Genomic DNA, 20,682 nt, shown 5'->3' with positions numbered 1-20,682 from the left:
CTGAGATCACAACCAACATGATGGTATCATCCAATTTCACTTCTACCTCCTAGATTAAATAACCCTAATTTCCAATTAAAAACATTCATCGCGCACATAAACCCTAATTCCTGATTTCGAAGATTAAACCTCAAATTGAACACGTTATTGAACTCCAAGTCAAGCATATGATATACCAAAATGATCAGGAGAAGATTATCTACAACATACAATCATCAAAACATATAAACAACTTCAAAATCAAAAATCTCTAATTTAAATTAAATGACTTCGAATTTAAAACCTTAAATCTCTCCTCACCTGCGAATTTCTTGATGTTTTTGATGACCCAATCAGATTCTACTCCTCAAAACCTTCGATTTGAGTACTTGAACGCCAAAATCGGAGTCCGATAACACTTCCAAATCCTTGTTTGAATCTCAAGAACGCGATAAACTCTCTCGGGAATTTCTCGGTTTTAACTGGTTTTATGATTTTCGTAATGAAATAAAGTACGGTTAAGGATATTTATACTTATGAATAATTAGTACCCCTTTGGATCATATATGGCATGAAAATACAATGTTTAATAGCTTTATACTAATAAAACGGGTCCAATCGGTACCGGTTTTCGAGATAATCATCAAAACGGGGCTTTTTAATCCGTCATTAGTATGCGGGTCCCACCGTCATTATGACAAGATAAGGATAAGTATAAAATATCTAGTTTCACGTTTATCGATACAACCGGATAATTATCGAATACCGAAAGATTCCGCCGGACCGGCTCCGGAACAAACCGTACTCCGGATCGAAAAAGTCAAAACATGAAAAGTGTCCGGAATGGTCAAATTAAGCTAAAGGTGAATTTTGTTGAAATTTTCGGGAAGTAAAATCTCGGTACCGTTACAGGTTGACGGTTTTTCGGAAAATCAAAATAATTAGTGATTAATTAAAATATACATAATTAAATCCATAAATCAAATATAAAATCATCTGACAATACATAAATCGATATGAACATATCTAAATAAACTATATTTTGTACTGAACATATAAAAATTGATATTACTCAAATTTAATCAAAAATACTTAACTAAATTAATAGAACAGAAACCAATTAATTCACAGAAATTCATATAAAATTCATATAATATTCATTAATCATCCAGATAATTACACGGATAATCCCAGATGTTACAATCAGATAGTCCAAGCGGTGGGTGTGTTGTAATGACCCGGATTTTTTTAAAAATATTTTTATTAGTATTAAAAGTGATTTTTCTTTAAAGAAGGGAATAAGATTTAATATTTTATTCCAGTTTAAGGAGTTTTCAAAATTTTATACTAAACCCCGGGTTATTGTGTTATTGATAAATGATTATATTTTTAAAACTGATTTTCATATATTGTTTCGAAAATTCTAGATGATTATTATGTGAATATATGTGTGATGTGAGTAAGTGGTATTGGTGGAATTGTTGGTTAATTAATTATGGTTAATTATGAGTATTATATGGTTAATATATGAATTTTTGTGAATTTTATATTATCTGGTTTATTGCGTTAACTGCTCATATGTGTTAGTATTTGAGAGATTTCAATTTCTATATGCTCAGGAGAAAATATAGTTTATTTGGATATTTTCATATCGATTTATGGAATGTTAGATGATTTTATAATCGATTTACGGATTTAATTGCGTATATTTATATTTATTTATTAATTATTTGACTTCCGTAAAACCGTTCACTCGTAACGAGGTAGCAAATTTTCTTCCCGGAAGTTTCAACAAAACTGACCTTTAGCCTAATTTGAATATTCCGGACACTTTTCGTGTTTTGACTTTTTCGATCCGGAGTACGGTTTTTCCCGAAGTCGGTCCGGCGGAGTTTTTCGGGTATTTTAATTGTTGATAATTATCCAGTTTGTCTCGATATACGTGAAAGCTAGATATTTTGATTATTATATTCATTCTTATCTTGTAATAATTGCAATGGGACCCGCATACTAATGACTGATTAAAAAGCCCCGTTTTGATGATTATCTTGAAAACCAGTACCGATTGGACCCTGCTTTATTAATATAAAGCTACTAAATACGTATTTTCATGTCATAAACGATTCAAAGGGGTACCAATTATTCGTAAATATAAATAGTCCTTCCTACACTTTATTTTCAACCGAAAATCATTTTCACCAGTTTCTTTCCACGAATACCGAGAGAAACCGAGCGGTGTTCTTCGTGTTCTTCATAATCAAACGAAGATTTGAAGGTGTTATTGGAGTCAGAATCAAGCGTGCAAATAGTCAAATCGAAGATATTGAAGAGTAGAACCCAAATCAATCATCAAAAACAACATGAGATTCACAGGTAGGGAGTAATTGAAGTTTTAAAATTCGAATTATTATGATTTAAATAGTGGATTTTTGTAAACGTGTTTGTTTGATTGTTTGGATGATTCCATGTTGTAGAACGTGTTTTTCTCGTCGTTTTGGTATATTATATGTTGAATTTCGAGTTCGGAAACATATAGAAAAATCCGTTTGATTATTTGGTTGTGTTCTTGAGGTGTTCTTGAATATTTTCACCGGATTTTTTGATTGGATGATTCTGGGCAGTTTTTGATGTTATAAGTAGATAGATATTGCTGAGGGGAGCTTGTAGGTGTCTTCAAAACTAGCAAAGGAGGTCGGAATCAAACGCCGGAATCTGGAGAAGACTCGCCGGCGGCGAGATTTCTCCGAGATTTTCCGGACAAATTACGCATCCTTTGCTAATTCTGATGGTATAGATCGATTCCTGGCAAGGCATACTACTAATCTGCACATTTTGGTGTCTGGGGGTGGTCTGAATCACGGTCGCCGGCGAGCGAGTGGCGGCCGCCGGCCAAATTACAGTTAGGTACCTCAGCTTTTGAGAATGATGAAGCTGAGGTACTGTGGTTTCAAAGTTTGCGTTTCAGCCCCTGAAACTTCTGAAAGTTGCACTTTAAACCCTGGACAAAACTTTCAAAAGTTTACAAAATGAACCTTTTGATTTAATTTTCAAAAATTGTTTTATTTAATTATTTTGATTTTCAAAAATAGTTTTTACTTATTTCTTTATTTAAAAATAAATCTAATTTGATTTATTAATTAATTTTAATTAGTAATTAATTATTTTAATTGGTCAATTAATTTAAATATTAATTGATTAATTATTTTAATTAATTATTAATTGATTTTAATTGATTAATTAATTGGATTTAATTAATCCTTTTTGATTTAAAAATTCCGAAAAATAGTTTCGAGCTTTAAAATATTTTCCAAATTATTTTCAAGGCTCGATAATTGTTTATGAATGATTTCAAGTCCAATTTCAAGTATTTGGGACTTGATTATTTATTTGAAAAGTGATTCTTTTATCGATTTTAATTCCGAAAAATGTCTAAAAATTCCAGAAAATTCCCGAAAAATCATTTTTAACCCAAGACTTGATTTAAGATCAATTGGGATGAGAAACCTTATGTGTTGTGTGTTGTCTGCTATTGGTTGGATGTGTTATGTGCCGATAGGAGAGTGAGAAAACTGTTTTGAGCATAACTTTTGATCCGTAAGTCGGAATCAAATGAAACGAAAGAGAGACAGAAGCTTATAACGTCTATTTTAATATGATGTGATTATATGGCTGAGTCTATAGGGTGAATAATTGTTGATAAGTATGCATAATGTGATAAAATGTGATCTAAGTGCTACCAAGTGATGATTATGTGAAGTACGTGTTAGTTTTGATATTGTGAAGTGATAAATGATTGTACGATTGATATTGGATAAGAATATATGGATTATAGTGATTGGATGTGGTTGGTTGATTGTTGATTGAGATGGGATAACAGGTAGATAGTTTAATAAATAGACGAGACGATGTCGGATTTTCGATAGGATTCATATGATAATTGATTGGTGATATGTTATGTGGAATATGATTGACTATATGTTAGAGTTAAAGCATGCTTATGTGTTACGTGGTATCTGATAAGTTTAAAGGGATATATAAGTGGGTATTGATATACGTGAGATGTATATGCGATCGATTGTTTAGTGATTATAGTGTTATCTTATTCTCGTAAAGGATTTGGACGAGACGTGTATGCCCGAAGACGTTCAGAAAGTCACGTGGTGTTACAAAGCGAATAAGGGATGAATCGAGTAAGCGAAGCGAAGATGTACGGTAGATAGAGTATAGCCAGAGATGGTCTAGAGACTATGAGATGCATAGATTGTGAAAGTGGAAAGATGAGATTGAGATGTGAGACTGGAGTCAGATTTAAGGCAAGTATCCTGCACCCTGCTTTTGGATATATTGCAAATATTCTGATTCATTCTTTTGATGTGTTGCAAGTATCCTAAACCTTTCTCTTGGATATATTGCAAATATTCTGATCCATTCCTTTGGTATATGTTTCAAGTATTCATACCTTTCTTTTCAATGTTCGAAAGTGCGAGTATTCTGACCCATTCTTTCTAATCTTCAAGTTTCTAAAGAATTTCCGTTTTACAAATTAATTCGAAGTTCAGATTGTCATTGAAGCATGTGTTGCTCAGTGATAGTTAGAGCTTTGAATGAATTGGGATCTTCTTGATTATTCAACCCGCCATTGTCATGCTGGTTTAGCAGGCTAAATTCAGTTGCTTAGCCGATAATGGAGGATACTGAATAGTTGAGGATTTCCTGAACTGTGATTTATGAAATGAAGGATCATGATTTATGAATAGATTATTATCAAAGTTTGAATTGGAATTATTCTGTTGTTGATGATATTTATGATGATGTTCTGTTAATTTACATTGGCTTCTTGAATTGAATTAGAGAATTGGATTATTGTTTTTATATAAACCTGTGGACCAGATTCGTGGTCATGTTAGGCCAATGAGTGCCTTGGATCCAGTGATAGAGCATGGCGGGGCCTGCTCGGGGTTAGTGCGGAACTGATCAGCTGCCTAACCTTGGTTTTAATTAAAATGTGATAGTCCAATTCAATAATTCTTTTGGAAAGATTGAATTCCTCAGTATTCAATTGCTGCAAGGTATTGTGATTTTCTTATACAATACCTAAACTCGTGAACTCAGGTTGAATCCTTTTATATCTTGAACTCGTGAACTTTTGTTATATCATTTCAGAATTTTCATTGTTTATTACTACTTGCTGAGCGTTGTTGCTCACCCTTGCTATTCCTTTCTAACCATTTCAGAAAGGCTTAAAGATGAGTGGCTAGACTGTGATGGTGAATAAGGCTAATGCTAGGCGAGGAGACAGAGTTGAGGATCCAGTGATTGAGGAGTGTTCAGGAAAGTTGATGAGGTTGATGCAAGCTAGAGCTGTGCTATAAGGATTCAAGTGTAAGTCATAGCTGGAATAGTTGACAGTGATTCTTCTTATCGAAGATGATCTGATTTGGTAAGAGATGTTGTGTAATAATAGTGGTTGATTCTAATTTCAATACTGTAACCTGGAAGCGATCCTGCTGTTTTAAGGGGGTTAAAGTGTTCTTTTTTAAATCTTTTATTTAACGTCTTTCAAATCCTTTATTAAATGTTTTCAAGTTTTAAATTCTTTTGGATTTTCATTATCTCTTATTATAAAAAAAAAAAAATTACAGGATTTCAAAAGTGTTTAAAAATGGGTTTTATGTGGTGACGTCAGAATCCAGACCCCCGGATTCTCGGGCTGTCACAGTTGGTATCAGAGCAACAGGTTACAAGTTATTGGAATTTGAATATAGATTATAGTTTTAAGTTTTATATAGGTTAGACGTTGTGTGACCTCGTATCGAGGTATTGTGAGACTATTTGGACATAGTCTAGAGATGTGAGTGAAGCATAGAGTCTAGTTAGATGATCAAGTTAAGTGTGGATATTTAAAAAGATTAGGATTCTTAAGTTTAGACATATGATTTCTAGTATGTTGATTAATTGAGATGGTGAATTGTGGAAAAGGTCAAGATTAGACCTAGATTGAAGAGTTTGATAGTGAATGATTGAATTGAGAATGGTGAAAATGCAGAGTTCAGAGTATTCTGACTATACTGCATATTTGAAATTGGATTATTGTATTGATTTGAGGATGATATAAATGCATGGTTCATAGTATGTTGACCATGTCAGATATTTGGAAGATGTATATTGTTTTGAGTGAAGATATGAAGAGTAAGTGTAGAGTATGAGTTGTGTGGGATTAGAAGAAGAGATTTGTAGATAGAGGTTGATAGATGAGAAGTGAATGATAGAGAGTACGTGGAATTGAGTCCAGTTATTAGAGATGATGTCTACGAGTAAGTTAGAACGTTAGTCCTCGACGACAACGCTTCGAGCTAATCGGGATTTCAAATGGCATCAAGGTGGGCCCATAACCCACAGGTTGATGATCCAGACAATCAAAGATACGTTACGTGTTTGTGCTATGGATTTCAAAGGCAACTGGGATAAAGTTGAAGAATGTAAACTACTTGGGCCAGACTTATTATGAACTATAACGTCTACGATGACATCTTACGAGGCTATTACGAGTCAAATCGATTGATTATCAAGAACGTTGAAAAGAAGACATATATCGAACAATGATTTATTGAGGCGGAACGAAAATCTGAGAAGACCTTGGCAATACCTCTCTTCAACTAAGATTCTTTTGTATTGTTTTTCTCATCAGTGAGATATTATCATGATATCTTTTCTACAAAAGTTTTGATAAATGAGATCTTCAATTTCTCAAATTCTAAGATGACATTGATATTGATGATTGATGTGAGTTGGAAAACAAAGATGTGTGATAAAGGATTGTTGTGAAGAGACAGTGATGTTCCTTGATATTGTTTGACATTTCTTGACATTCCTTGATACCCTTTCATCTACCTTGATATCCCTTAGTGTTCTTTGATATTGTTGATATTCCTTGATATTCTCTGGTATTCCTTAACATTTCTTCAACTTGATTGGGATGAACAACCCTATTTATAGGGGACACAAGGTATACCTGTCTGTGTGATAGGAGTTGGATGGGACGCCATCACTTGTGTGTGTTGTGATTACAAGAAGGTTAACAACCTTTAGTAGTGTCTAATGTGGACACGCAACACCAAGTTCGTTGATCATATAGATCTCTCAATCACTCCTTTATTCAAATGTGATCTACCTTGAAAACATTTTGTTCTATTCAAAATTCCAAAAGATTGATTCTTGGGAAATGAATTTTGCAATTGTAAAAGTGTGATTCTCTGATATTTTTAAAGACAAAGGTATGCCAAGATCGATCAAAGGTGTATGATGATACGTTATGACGAAGCGTATAATGGAATCTTATAAATGATACGTTTTAGTTCTCATCGCGGATTCTGAGGACAGAATCCTTATAAGGGGGGTAGAATGTAATATCCCATATTATTAAATTTAGAATTGTTTATTATAAATCTATTTGTCTAAATATTATTGTTGGCTTTAGTTGAAAAGTGAATTGATTATGTGAATAGCTTTATATGATTACACCTGTTTTGTGGATTAATATGGATTTTACAAATATTGCATCCTCCTTCTTTCTCTGATTCCGAGGACGGAATCCCTATAAGGAGGGTAGATTGTAATGACCCGGATTTTTTTAAAAATATTTTTATTAGTATTAAAAGTGATTTTTCTTTAAAGAAGGGAATAAGATTTAATATTTTATTCCAGTTTAAGGAGTTTTCAAAATTTTATACTAAACCCCGGGTTATTGTGTTATTGATAAATGATTATATTTTTAAAACTGATTTTCATATATTGTTTCGAAAATTCTAGATGATTATTATGTGAATATATGTGTGATGTGAGTAAGTGGTATTGGTGGAATTGTTGGTTAATTAATTATGGTTAATTATGAGTATTATATGGTTAATATATGAATTTTTGTGAATTTTATATTATCTGGTTTATTGCGTTAACTGCTCATATGTGTTAGTATTTGAGAGATTTCAATTTCTATATGCTCAGGAGAAAATATAGTTTATTTGGATATTTTCATATCGATTTATGGAATGTTAGATGATTTTATAATCGATTTACGGATTTAATTGCGTATATTTATATTTATTTATTAATTATTTGACTTCCGTAAAACCGTCCACTCGTAACGAGGTAGCAAATTTTCTTCCCGGAAGTTTCAACAAAACTGACCTTTAGCCTAATTTGAATATTCCGGACACTTTTCGTGTTTTGACTTTTTCGATCCGGAGTACGGTTTTTCCCGAAGTCGGTCCGGCGGAGTTTTTCGGGTATTTTAATTGTTGATAATTATCCAGTTTGTCTCGATATACGTGAAAGCTAGATATTTTGATTATTATATTCATTCTTATCTTGTAATAATTGCAATGGGACCCGCATACTAATGACTGATTAAAAAGCCCCGTTTTGATGATTATCTTGAAAACCAGTACCGATTGGACCCTGCTTTATTAATATAAAGCTACTAAATACGTATTTTCATGTCATAAACGATTCAAAGGGGTACCAATTATTCGTAAATATAAATAGTCCTTCCTACACTTTATTTTCAACCGAAAATCATTTTCACCAGTTTCTTTCCACGAATACCGAGAGAAACCGAGCGGTGTTCTTCGTGTTCTTCATAATCAAACGAAGATTTGAAGGTGTTATTGGAGTCAGAATCAAGCGTGCAAATAGTCAAATCGAAGATATTGAAGAGTAGAACCCAAATCAATCATCAAAAACAACATGAGATTCACAGGTAGGGAGTAATTGAAGTTTTAAAATTCGAATTATTATGATTTAAATAGTGGATTTTTGTAAACGTGTTTGTTTGATTGTTTGGATGATTCCATGTTGTAGAACGTGTTTTTCTCGTCGTTTTGGTATATTATATGTTGAATTTCGAGTTCGGAAACATATAGAAAAATCCGTTTGATTATTTGGTTGTGTTCTTGAGGTGTTCTTGAATATTTTCACCGGATTTTTTGATTGGATGATTCTGGGCAGTTTTTGATGTTATAAGTAGATAGATATTGCTGAGGGGAGCTTGTAGGTGTCTTCAAAACTAGCAAAGGAGGTCGGAATCAAACGCCGGAATCTGGAGAAGACTCGCCGGCGGCGAGATTTCTCCGAGATTTTCCGGACAAATTACGCATCCTTTGCTAATTCTGATGGTATAGATCGATTCCTGGCAAGGCATACTACTAATCTGCACATTTTGGTGTCTGGGGGTGGTCTGAATCACGGTCGCCGGCGAGCGAGTGGCGGCCGCCGGCCAAATTACAGTTAGGTACCTCAGCTTTTGAGAATGATGAAGCTGAGGTACTGTGGTTTCAAAGTTTGCGTTTCAGCCCCTGAAACTTCTGAAAGTTGCACTTTAAACCCTGGACAAAACTTTCAAAAGTTTACAAAATGAACCTTTTGATTTAATTTTCAAAAATTGTTTTATTTAATTATTTTGATTTTCAAAAATAGTTTTTACTTATTTCTTTATTTAAAAATAAATCTAATTTGATTTATTAATTAATTTTAATTAGTAATTAATTATTTTAATTGGTCAATTAATTTAAATATTAATTGATTAATTATTTTAATTAATTATTAATTGATTTTAATTGATTAATTAATTGGATTTAATTAATCCTTTTTGATTTAAAAATTCCGAAAAATAGTTTCGAGCTTTAAAATATTTTCCAAATTATTTTCAAGGCTCGATAATTGTTTATGAATGATTTCAAGTCCAATTTCAAGTATTTGGGACTTGATTATTTATTTGAAAAGTGATTCTTTTATCGATTTTAATTCCGAAAAATGTCTAAAAATTCCAGAAAATTCCCGAAAAATCATTTTTAACCCAAGACTTGATTTAAGATCAATTGGGATGAGAAACCTTATGTGTTGTGTGTTGTCTGCTATTGGTTGGATGTGTTATGTGCCGATAGGAGAGTGAGAAAACTGTTTTGAGCATAACTTTTGATCCGTAAGTCGGAATCAAATGAAACGAAAGAGAGACAGAAGCTTATAACGTCTATTTTAATATGATGTGATTATATGGCTGAGTCTATAGGGTGAATAATTGTTGATAAGTATGCATAATGTGATAAAATGTGATCTAAGTGCTACCAAGTGATGATTATGTGAAGTACGTGTTAGTTTTGATATTGTGAAGTGATAAATGATTGTACGATTGATATTGGATAAGAATATATGGATTATAGTGATTGGATGTGGTTGGTTGATTGTTGATTGAGATGGGATAACAGGTAGATAGTTTAATAAATAGACGAGACGATGTCGGATTTTCGATAGGATTCATATGATAATTGATTGGTGATATGTTATGTGGAATATGATTGACTATATGTTAGAGTTAAAGCATGCTTATGTGTTACGTGGTATCTGATAAGTTTAAAGGGATATATAAGTGGGTATTGATATACGTGAGATGTATATGCGATCGATTGTTTAGTGATTATAGTGTTATCTTATTCTCGTAAAGGATTTGGACGAGACGTGTATGCCCGAAGACGTTCAGAAAGTCACGTGGTGTTACAAAGCGAATAAGGGATGAATCGAGTAAGCGAAGCGAAGATGTACGGTAGATAGAGTATAGCCAGAGATGGTCTAGAGACTATGAGATGCATAGATTGTGAAAGTGGAAAGATGAGATTGAGATGTGAGACTGGAGTCAGATTTAAGGCAAGTATCCTGCACCCTGCTTTTGGATATATTGCAAATATTCTGATTCATTCTTTTGATGTGTTGCAAGTATCCTAAACCTTTCTCTTGGATATATTGCAAATATTCTGATCCATTCCTTTGGTATATGTTTCAAGTATTCATACCTTTCTTTTCAATGTTCGAAAGTGCGAGTATTCTGACCCATTCTTTCTAATCTTCAAGTTTCTAAAGAATTTCCGTTTTACAAATTAATTCGAAGTTCAGATTGTCATTGAAGCATGTGTTGCTCAGTGATAGTTAGAGCTTTGAATGAATTGGGATCTTCTTGATTATTCAACCCGCCATTGTCATGCTGGTTTAGCAGGCTAAATTCAGTTGCTTAGCCGATAATGGAGGATACTGAATAGTTGAGGATTTCCTGAACTGTGATTTATGAAATGAAGGATCATGATTTATGAATAGATTATTATCAAAGTTTGAATTGGAATTATTCTGTTGTTGATGATATTTATGATGATGTTCTGTTAATTTACATTGGCTTCTTGAATTGAATTAGAGAATTGGATTATTGTTTTTATATAAACCTGTGGACCAGATTCGTGGTCATGTTAGGCCAATGAGTGCCTTGGATCCAGTGATAGAGCATGGCGGGGCCTGCTCGGGGTTAGTGCGGAACTGATCAGCTGCCTAACCTTGGTTTTAATTAAAATGTGATAGTCCAATTCAATAATTCTTTTGGAAAGATTGAATTCCTCAGTATTCAATTGCTGCAAGGTATTGTGATTTTCTTATACAATACCTAAACTCGTGAACTCAGGTTGAATCCTTTTATATCTTGAACTCGTGAACTTTTGTTATATCATTTCAGAATTTTCATTGTTTATTACTACTTGCTGAGCGTTGTTGCTCACCCTTGCTATTCCTTTCTAACCATTTCAGAAAGGCTTAAAGATGAGTGGCTAGACTGTGATGGTGAATAAGGCTAATGCTAGGCGAGGAGACAGAGTTGAGGATCCAGTGATTGAGGAGTGTTCAGGGAAGTTGATGAGGTTGATGCAAGCTAGAGCTGTGCTATAAGGATTCAAGTGTAAGTCATAGCTGGAATAGTTGACAGTGATTCTTCTTATCGAAGATGATCTGATTTGGTAAGAGATGTTGTGTAATAATAGTGGTTGATTCTAATTTCAATACTGTAACCTGGAAGCGATCCTGCTGTTTTAAGGGGGTTAAAGTGTTCTTTTTTAAATCTTTTATTTAACGTCTTTCAAATCCTTTATTAAATGTTTTCAAGTTTTAAATTCTTTTGGATTTTCATTATCTCTTATTATAAAAAAAAAATAAAATTACAGGATTTCAAAAGTGTTTAAAAATGGGTTTTATGTGGTGACGTCAGAATCCAGACCCCCGGATTCTTGGACCGTCACATGTGTTGTCCCGGAATAGCCGGATTTGACTTTGCCTCGCCTCCACAAGTATGAGAATGGATTCATGCTTACAAATTTGCTCATTTTTTTGTATTTTATATAATTAAAAAATATTGAACACCATCGGATAGTCCAAGCGGTGGGTGTGTTGTCCCGGAATAGTCGGATTTGACTTTGCCTCGCCTCCACAAGTATGAGAATGGATTCATGCTTACAAATTAGAGCATCTCCGGCAGACAAGCAGTTTAGTTAAATGAGGTCCAAAACTATAATTTTGAGAAATATACATAAATATTCATTTCAAACTTTAAGTGGAGCCTCTACTCATTCCTAAATATTATGATCCATTTTTCATTCATCAGAGATAGCAATCTCTGACTCATTCCTCGTTTAGTTCTTAATGATTAAATGATCAACTCTCACCTTTTGCACACTCTTTCTCATATTATTTTTGTTATCCTTTTGTTAAAAAAATTGAATTTAATATTATAATAATAATAAGTAACACATATAGGGATTTTTGTTGGAGTTGTCAATCAACATAAAATCCCTATTTTTTAGAAATTAAATTATTCATCATATATTTAGGAAATCTCCTAAGGACACTGCGGGAGATACTCTTATACACCTAAATCGTCAAATAAATGAAAAATATTAAAAATGATATATTAAATATGAAATATTTTTTCATCTATTCGTGCTTTTAATAGTTTCATAAGATTATTCGTGCTTTTAATAATTTATTTTTAAAAATTCTCATAGATGTTTTAGTTTTTAAAATTGTTCAAGTAAATATATTCATGCAATTTAACATATTTTTGAATATAAAAATCTGAAATTCACAGTTTAAAATTGTAATTTATGTTATAGACTAAACATTACTTCTAAAAAATAAAAATAAGTCCAATTTATGTTTTAGCACTAAAATAAATATCCATTACCGAATATCAATCTCTGAATCAATTCGGACCCATTAACGCAAGAAATGTTAATTTCAAAAACCAACAAGTAAACAACTTGTGTCACGTTCGTGACTGTAAATCTTTATAATGAACTCAAGAAATGTGCATTGATACTGAATATACTGAATGAATTACAAGCACAACGAGTTACTAAATGTGACAAGAATACAGAGATGAGAAGAATACAGAGAGAATTTAGGAAGAAGTAGTGTAACTAATCAGCCAAGACTGCCTACTATTCTAGACACAATCTGTTATATCCGTGTAAGGGAAAAGCTCCGATCCGCGGAAAATTATAGCGGATCGGTAAAAAAAAAAGCTTCAATCTGGACTTTTCAAATAAAAATCCGACGGCCCTGATAGTGTATGTTATATAAACGGTGCCTGACACATGGTTGTCAGGGATCAGGACCCATCTGTTATATAGAATCTGTTTTCCTCTCTTCTCAACCAACTAACAACTCCAACCAACTAACCACTACTAACCCGGTTCATGACAACTTGATCCTCGAGGCCCAAATCATGAAACGGGCCCATTACTAGAATAAGACGACAAACCAACCAGTCATTCAAAAGGAGAAACCGGAGGTCCGGCAGAACAGATCCGACCCGAACTCTCCTCTTTCAACTCTGAGTAATACCCGTATGCTCTACACTACTCTGTATATCTCACTTTTAACCATATATGTACGCATATAATTGTTATAATTGTTGTGTTTAATAGTCTCACTGTTTATATTATACTGTCCTGCAATGTGTAATTGGAGTTTTAAGCATTCAGTTGAGCATTTGCACAATGCATACCAAGTGTTTGATAAAATTCCCCTTAGAATTCCATGCCCATTTTAATTCTGTTGATGTTTTATTTTATTAACTACGGTAAATTGGTGGATATCTTGAGTAATGCATGTAATTTCCCAATCCCGAGGAAGTAGTTCCTCCTTCCGGTGCAGCCTAGAAAGTGACAATTAGTGTATTTATCCCGTGAGATACTGAGATGAATGTTTTGGTTAATGTGTCAAGTATCGTTAAAGTTTTAGATTAGTTGTGAAGAGTGACGACGACTGCACTGGAAATTATTTGCTTATCTTGTATGCGAAGTATTAAAAGGCTGCTTCTCTCATTATGCTCTAATTCTCAGTGAAGTTTTGCTTTTTTAGGTGTTATCTGACGATTTTAAAATCTTCCCATTTGTTTAGGTGGTGCTTTTGTAGTTTTGTTACTTTATGGCTTGTTTGAATAATTTTACAGATGCAAATTCAGCATTGTGCAGCTAGTGACGGTTCTAAACATTTTTTTTTTATGATTAGCTGGAAAAGAATTGACAATGAACAAGAAAGATGAGGTTTCTAAGAAAGACAAGATTCAAGTGGTCAAGCTGGACAAGGCTTTTAAATTGGTAATAATTTACTTATTTAACTTCCACATATTTGAAGCTGATCTCCATGTTTGTGGCCTCATATGACTACCTTAATTCATTTCCAGCGATGAATTTTAATCTCTGCAAATTCACGATTGGGCCTCGTATGACTACCTGAAGACAAATAATCTCTGCAAATTCACGATTGGGCCTCGTATTACTAGAATAAGAAGACAAACCAACCCATCCTTCAAAAGGAAAAACCAATCAAATTCACCATATGCCAAACAGTAAAGTTACTTATGAATACAAGATGTGAACAAATTATATAAATTTAAGTAATAATTGATAAAATTATACTCTATATTATTTTTGAGATTTCACAAAGACAGTTGTTTGTGGATATAGCTTTATAAGGAAGCTAAAGTAGTGTCATTTGTAGACTGTAAGGTAGTTTGTACAAGGAGCACACAGACGATCATTTTGGTAGTGTTCCATACTTCCTGATTTTATCTCTTTTTCATTTGATTTTGATGGATATGCGTCTTTACATGTTTCGTAACTATCCTTCCATTGACCTTATTATATTTTTGTATATAGCAAGAGAGTTTGCTGTACGTCATGAGATTCTATATCATTCCCTTCATGGCTTCATCCATGTATTATCGTATGAAGTGCACGGATCTGTTGTACCTACTAAACTAAATCAGCTCCATAAATTTTTGTACTCTCTTTTAATTGTGTTTTCTCAAGTTAATCATGTATATTTATATTTTTTTCCAGTGCATTTTACTAATTTAATTATTGCAGCTTGCCATTATTAATGAACCTATAAATTTTGTGATCCTAACGTTTTCTTCTTTGTGCAGGCCGAGAAATGGGTCAAAAATATGAGCAAATCTTCAGAGGACCAATCTACCAAAGGACCATTAAAGGCCCGACCTCCTAGGTTGGTCACTACTATACTAGCTCCATGTTAGAATCTATAAAAAGTCATGTAAGCTGGCTTACTATGAAAAACCCTACAACTTCAAATTTTTCCAAAAAGAAGAAAATTCACCTCTTGGAAGAAGCTAAAGAAGTGACCTGTCTTGAAGTTTTTATATTAAATATATTTATTAAAACTTAACTTCTATCCTTGTAGAGTTTGACTTGACCACTAAATCACAATGTTGAGTTAAGATTTTTTATGCCGCTTTTACCCAACCTAAGTTGACGTTCATGTATGCATGTAATTATTAAAAGCTAATAAACTAAAAACACTGTATTATTTAATGTTAAGAGATATCTTCAGGCTTGGGTTAGGTGCAGCAGTTCCGCGCCAAACCCCTGTTGCACCTTCAAGTGACCCAGTCGAAAGAAAGTTACGAGGAAACTTGGATGCTGCAAAAAGGAAAGCTGCCAAAGATGTTTTGGAATCTGTGCCATCTGCAAGAGATGAAAGTGTTGACGAAGATAGTGAAGAGGAGCTAGAGAGCAGGAGCAAAGCAATTTCCAAAAGACCAGCCACTAATTCCAACTCATCTTTACAGGCAAGAAAAAAGCAGAAGTAGATTGACTTTGTATATTTAAAGCTAAGGTTCCTACCTTTTCTATAATGTAAACGTCAATGTTCTGTCAAACAAATTTCAGCATCAATATATAGACAATTATGATGTTCCCTTAAGTTGATTCTCACATATAGAAGATTTAAGTTTTACATATAGATTATTACTCTGATGTATTAGTTACCAGAAACTTTACCTGAATCTTCAATATGATATTGCTGCTGGCCTGCTGCAGTGCAACTTCTCTGAGGACTCTTATCGGTTATAACACTGAATGAGTAGAGAGCATGTGTGGATATTGTACTCCTAAAACTTTGGTCCCTAGTTAGTTTACTCAAGTATTAGCTATCTTTTCATACAATGTTGCTTAATTGATGATCTGATATTTTTGATGATAATAATGTAAAATATATACAACTAAATATATAGAGTTTTAATGGCATTATACAAGTAAGGAGTATATTTTTATAATATTCATGGTTCCTATAATACAGAATTGATATTGAATGCTTTCTGCAAATCAGGAAATAACTTTGTTTAGTAGAACTCTGTTCATCATTAATTTCTATCAAATCTAAATGCATCTTCTTTTTGCATACCAAATATTCCTTTTCTTATTCTTCTCGATGGCGCAGCATGACATTCTATCCGACAACCTAGTGGCTCTTGCTAAATACAGTATATAATTCTTATTTTCTTACTCTCTTTGGTGTGCTATGTATTTAGTAAAGAAGGGTACTTCTTGTTTCTAAAACATACATTATCCATGTCATTCTCTTTTCTTTTGTTGAATGATTTTTGTACTTAAATCAATCTATGGAGACCTGGATGCATGGGTTTCATGTTTAGTAACTGGGAAAAAAATGTTGCAACAACCCCCCTTGTCATCCTTATTTTCTCGTCGAATATGAGGTTTTAGAGAATTTCAGGGAAACCTGATTACTTGATGAAACATCTTTTATACATGACTGATTTTTGGATGAACATATTTATAAAAGCAATCAAGTAAAGTTTGGATTAGTGCATACACTAGCAGTTTTGAGATTAAAAGTTTCAGATATTCCTGCAATAAAGGATTAATCAAAGATTAATGGGGGAATTTCAATAAATCGGGGATTATTATAACAATGGTGTTACCTATTAATAGCAACCTATGCGTACATTTTAAGGAGGAAAATATACATGAAAAGGAATATCATTCCATCAATCTCTCTATAACTGAATGTCTTCCTCTTTCTAGGATTTCTGTCTTAATAACTCATATCTATGTCGAAATCTCTCTTTTATTGTTCATTTCTCTCTGGATCTCTCTATAACCTGTTGCTTTTCTACTGTTTCTTTGCTTATCTTCTGTGTTTCTCTTCTAAAATAATCAAAAACATGCAAAAACACATTGCCAGGACTGGAGTTCCTGACAGCTGGTATGGAAGGTTATTGTAGACAAAAGAATATAATTATATTTTCACTTCTTAAAATTAACTTTCTAATTTATTGTGCATCAAATAAACTTAGATCATGTCTTCCGTCAACCTCTTACCTTACCTACTTCTGTGCTCCTCAACTAGCCATACTCGTCTTCTCATCACAGTGTCATGTTTATTATTTGGTGTTTTGGCGAATAACTTGAAAATTTTGCCGAAACATTGCAGGTACTACCTAACTCTTTGTTTTTAATCCCATCACAAAAACCTAAAACCACACACTTCATTTTGAGTGGGAGATTAGGGGTTTGATTTAGTTTTTGTTTACTTTTGAGTATTGACTCGATTATTAGGAGCTGGTTTGTATTGCTTTGAGTATGAAATTGCAAGTATAGTTCGAATCAAAAGCATGTCGGTGTACCTTAGTTTTTAGATTGCCAAAAGGCTGTTTGTTAATACACGAGTACTTGAGTTATATCTTTCAATCACAGTTGATGAATAATGTGTTCTAACCTTGAAGGTGTTGGATGTTAAATTAGTCGTTATAGTATTAGTTTTGTATTTGTTTAATACCCAGGAACGCAACTGCTAACCAGGTTGTGTTAAGAAGTGTGAATTTGAGTTATTTGTATATATTGATCATGTCATTGTGTTGAGTTTAATGAAAATATATAATTTGAATAACAATCTATTTTTTAGTCTTCCAACAGCTACACAATTCTCTCTATTCTTTCAGTAGTCCTCCACTATTGGTATAAAGGTTCGCCAAGAACTAATTAAAATCAAGCTAGACAACTTGAAGATTTTGGATTGAATGCAAACCGATCAAATGTAAGTAAATATGTATTCTTTTTATTGGATGATTTAGCCTAACCCCTTTTTGTTTGAGAAGAGTGTGAGGGGAGTCTTAACAAGGATATGACTAATGATTGGTTAATTAAGGTAACTCTCACATATCTTTTCAAGAACATTGCTTATAGAAGACACTGATGTGATATTAATTCAAGTGTAGAAGCAACACTGTATGACACCACCCGAACATAAAAAATACCAGCATTTTCCCTATTTACACCACTCATAATTATCTCAATTGGACCCTCCGTCCCTATGCCTCTATATTTTAGTTCCCTTTACATTGCTTCCATTCCAAGCCATATTTTCTTCTGCTAATCATATGAAAGAAAGGGAAGCTCAGTATTACTTGCACATGTTCATCCATTTCAATGGAGAAAACAGTAAAGACCTCCCTTCAACTATTCCTGAAGCTTTTCAACTCTATTGCGGGACTGGCTCCTTATGGTTGATTCGTGTATGGCAGAGTTACATGAAAGGAGCATCTCCTAATGATCAAACTTCTTTTCCATGGTACGAAAGCTCCTACTTAGATTTTTTCTGTTATGTTTCCTATAGTGCTCAGGTGATAATCTTTGTGCAGGTTTGTACATGCTTATATCAGCCTTGGAATCAGCTTCTGTGCCATTACATGCCTAGGCATTTTTGTTGCTCACACTGCTTACTCACATTTCCTCTCCTGTGTACCCTTTTCCATACCAAGTAATAGCAGCTTTCTAATGTTTTTTCAGTTATTGGAAGCTTTGTATATGATATTGACCTTAATACAAGATAGTATATATCTGTTATGTCTATTCTGCTCTTTGTAGAGACTCTCATGATGGCACACCTATTTCTCAGTCTTGAATGGGAGAAGGTATGTTGATTCTTCATTACTTATCTCGAATATATGCAAATTTTGTTCTTGTCAGTCATGAATCTGTGTCATATTCTATATCATGACTTACCAGGGACCCGACAGGGAGATTCGACGATTTCAAAGACTATGTGGAGTTGGATTTTAATGATCGATTTAATGCTTGTTTGGACCTGGGTCTAGATGAACCATTTAGTTTCATATTCTTGCTTGATTCTTTTCATGGAAAAGATCAATATATTTATGTACATTTTTTTTAAACAGATCCAGAGTTGAGGACTGAAGAAAAAGGAAAGTAGCTAAGACTTATGTTCAAGGAGCAGCAAAAAGGCAAACAAGTGAATTTAGGAGTTTCAAAGATTCCTGATACTGTATTGAATAAATTACGGAGGGTTCACTCAGAAATCTCTTTGTCCATCCAAGATTAGTTAGGTTGCTACATGTACCACTTTGTTTTGTCTTTTTTTTTCTCGTATATCTAAATTGGGTCCTGGTCCCACTTTCAGGGCTGTCGGATCTATATTTCAAGGGTCCAGATTAAAACTTCGTTTTTTTAAGTATCCGTTATAATTTTTCGCGGACTTTTCGGAAAGGAAAAGTCCCTGTCCGCGGAAAATTATAGTGGATACTTAAAAAAAAAAGGTTTTCAATCACAACTCTTGAAATACATATCTAAGGGTAATGAAGCTGTGTGTTAGATAAGACCTCCATGAAAATCAGTTGTCATGGACCAAAACCCATCTAAATTTAAGTTGGTCAGGAAGGGTAAAGGAAAGTATCTACAAATCATCCTTTTCAAGCAAGCTTATACAATTTAAATTGTGTTTTTGTCATTATGATCGGTTTAATAATTTTCTTTTGTTGTTTTATACAGACAGGCCCTGTTGTTTATATTGAATTGACTTGAATTTTAATTTATTATGTTTTTTTTCCTTCATTATGATCGGTTTAATAACTTTTTGTTTTTTATGCTGAATAGGGATGTGAAAGATGCTGACCTTTTATATGTGATAAAAGAAGAAGACATGATCAATATTTTTCAACTATTTACATCTTGTGTTAATATGTTCTAAATTTAGGCTTGTCCAATATTTTGATTTGAATGTTAGCTTGCAGTGTAATCGAACAAGTGACTTGGTTATATATAGAAGTATTTTATTAGATTTCCTCTATCTCTTTTTTTTTTCTCGATATTTTCAGATTTCATGTCAAAGCTAAAATGCGGTTTTGATACTAACCGGCGCTCTAGGTAAAAGGTTCTATATCTTTTTTAAAAAAGATTTTCAATAAAAAATATACTTGATTTTATGTGATTCTAAATAATATAGGGTTAAATATCACTTTGGTCACTGAACTCATTCTCATGTATCAATTCTTTCATCAATTCTGTACCATTCTAATAACAAGTAATGACACTCCCGTTAAATTGACTTGTTGACCTGACGGAAAAAATGACGATGCTGACTTGGCACTAAGCTGGCTCTGTACATGGCAATCCACGTGTTTACATACATATTCTGATAATAGGGTTGCTTGCATGTGCTCGGTCACAAAATCGCCGCAAAATCTAAAACAGGAGTAACTCCTGCAAAACAAGCACCATA

General features: G+C 33.3%; 2 protein-coding genes and 1 long non-coding RNA gene across 8 annotated transcripts; all 3 read left to right on the top strand.

Moving 5' to 3' along the window:
- The first annotated feature begins 2,134 nt into the window (after nucleotides 1-2,134).
- On the top strand, nucleotides 2,135-11,927 carry LOC108222219 (uncharacterized). Of its 2 annotated transcripts, XR_010292490.1 has the most exons (5): nucleotides 2,135-2,352; nucleotides 4,093-4,292; nucleotides 5,214-8,734; nucleotides 10,475-10,674; nucleotides 11,596-11,927. It is a non-coding gene; the product is annotated as an uncharacterized LOC108222219 (long non-coding RNA). The 2 variants fall into 2 exon arrangements; XR_010292489.1 differs by lacking the exon at nucleotides 2,135-2,352 and having other exon boundaries at nucleotides 3,335-4,292.
- A 1,591-nt stretch (nucleotides 11,928-13,518) lies between these two features.
- LOC135146764 (uncharacterized protein PB1E7.01c-like) lies at nucleotides 13,519-16,068 on the top strand. Of its 4 annotated transcripts, none has more exons than XM_064094620.1 (4): nucleotides 13,519-13,676; nucleotides 14,353-14,441; nucleotides 15,272-15,351; nucleotides 15,697-16,068. In XM_064094620.1, exons 2-4 carry the CDS (start codon nucleotides 14,370-14,372, stop codon nucleotides 15,953-15,955), a joined length of 411 nt encoding a protein of 136 aa, XP_063950690.1. In that variant the 5' UTR covers nucleotides 13,519-13,676; nucleotides 14,353-14,369; the 3' UTR covers nucleotides 15,956-16,068. The 4 variants fall into 4 exon arrangements, with proteins under 4 accessions (XP_063950690.1, XP_063950692.1, XP_063950693.1 ...); XM_064094622.1 differs by having other exon boundaries at nucleotides 13,525-13,676; nucleotides 14,294-14,441; XM_064094623.1 differs by having other exon boundaries at nucleotides 13,525-13,704.
- A 151-nt stretch (nucleotides 16,069-16,219) lies between these two features.
- LOC108220271 (tetraspanin-19) lies at nucleotides 16,220-20,237 on the top strand. Of its 2 annotated transcripts, none has more exons than XM_017393998.2 (4): nucleotides 16,220-18,735; nucleotides 18,806-18,924; nucleotides 19,032-19,078; nucleotides 19,343-20,237. In XM_017393998.2, the coding sequence occupies exons 1-4, from the start codon at nucleotides 18,545-18,547 to the stop codon at nucleotides 19,352-19,354; spliced, it is 369 nt and encodes a 122-aa protein (XP_017249487.2). In that variant the 5' UTR covers nucleotides 16,220-18,544; the 3' UTR covers nucleotides 19,355-20,237. The 2 variants fall into 2 exon arrangements, with proteins under 2 accessions (XP_017249487.2, XP_017249483.2); XM_017393994.2 differs by having other exon boundaries at nucleotides 19,173-20,232.
- The last annotated feature ends 445 nt before the right edge of the window (nucleotides 20,238-20,682 follow it).

This window comes from Daucus carota, chromosome 5, assembly GCF_001625215.2.
Source record: "Daucus carota subsp. sativus chromosome 5, DH1 v3.0, whole genome shotgun sequence".
NCBI classification, from domain to species: domain Eukaryota; kingdom Viridiplantae; phylum Streptophyta; class Magnoliopsida; order Apiales; family Apiaceae; genus Daucus; species Daucus carota.
The sequence above is the reverse complement of the archived record's forward strand: the minus strand, read 5'-3'. Positions and strand labels throughout refer to the sequence as shown.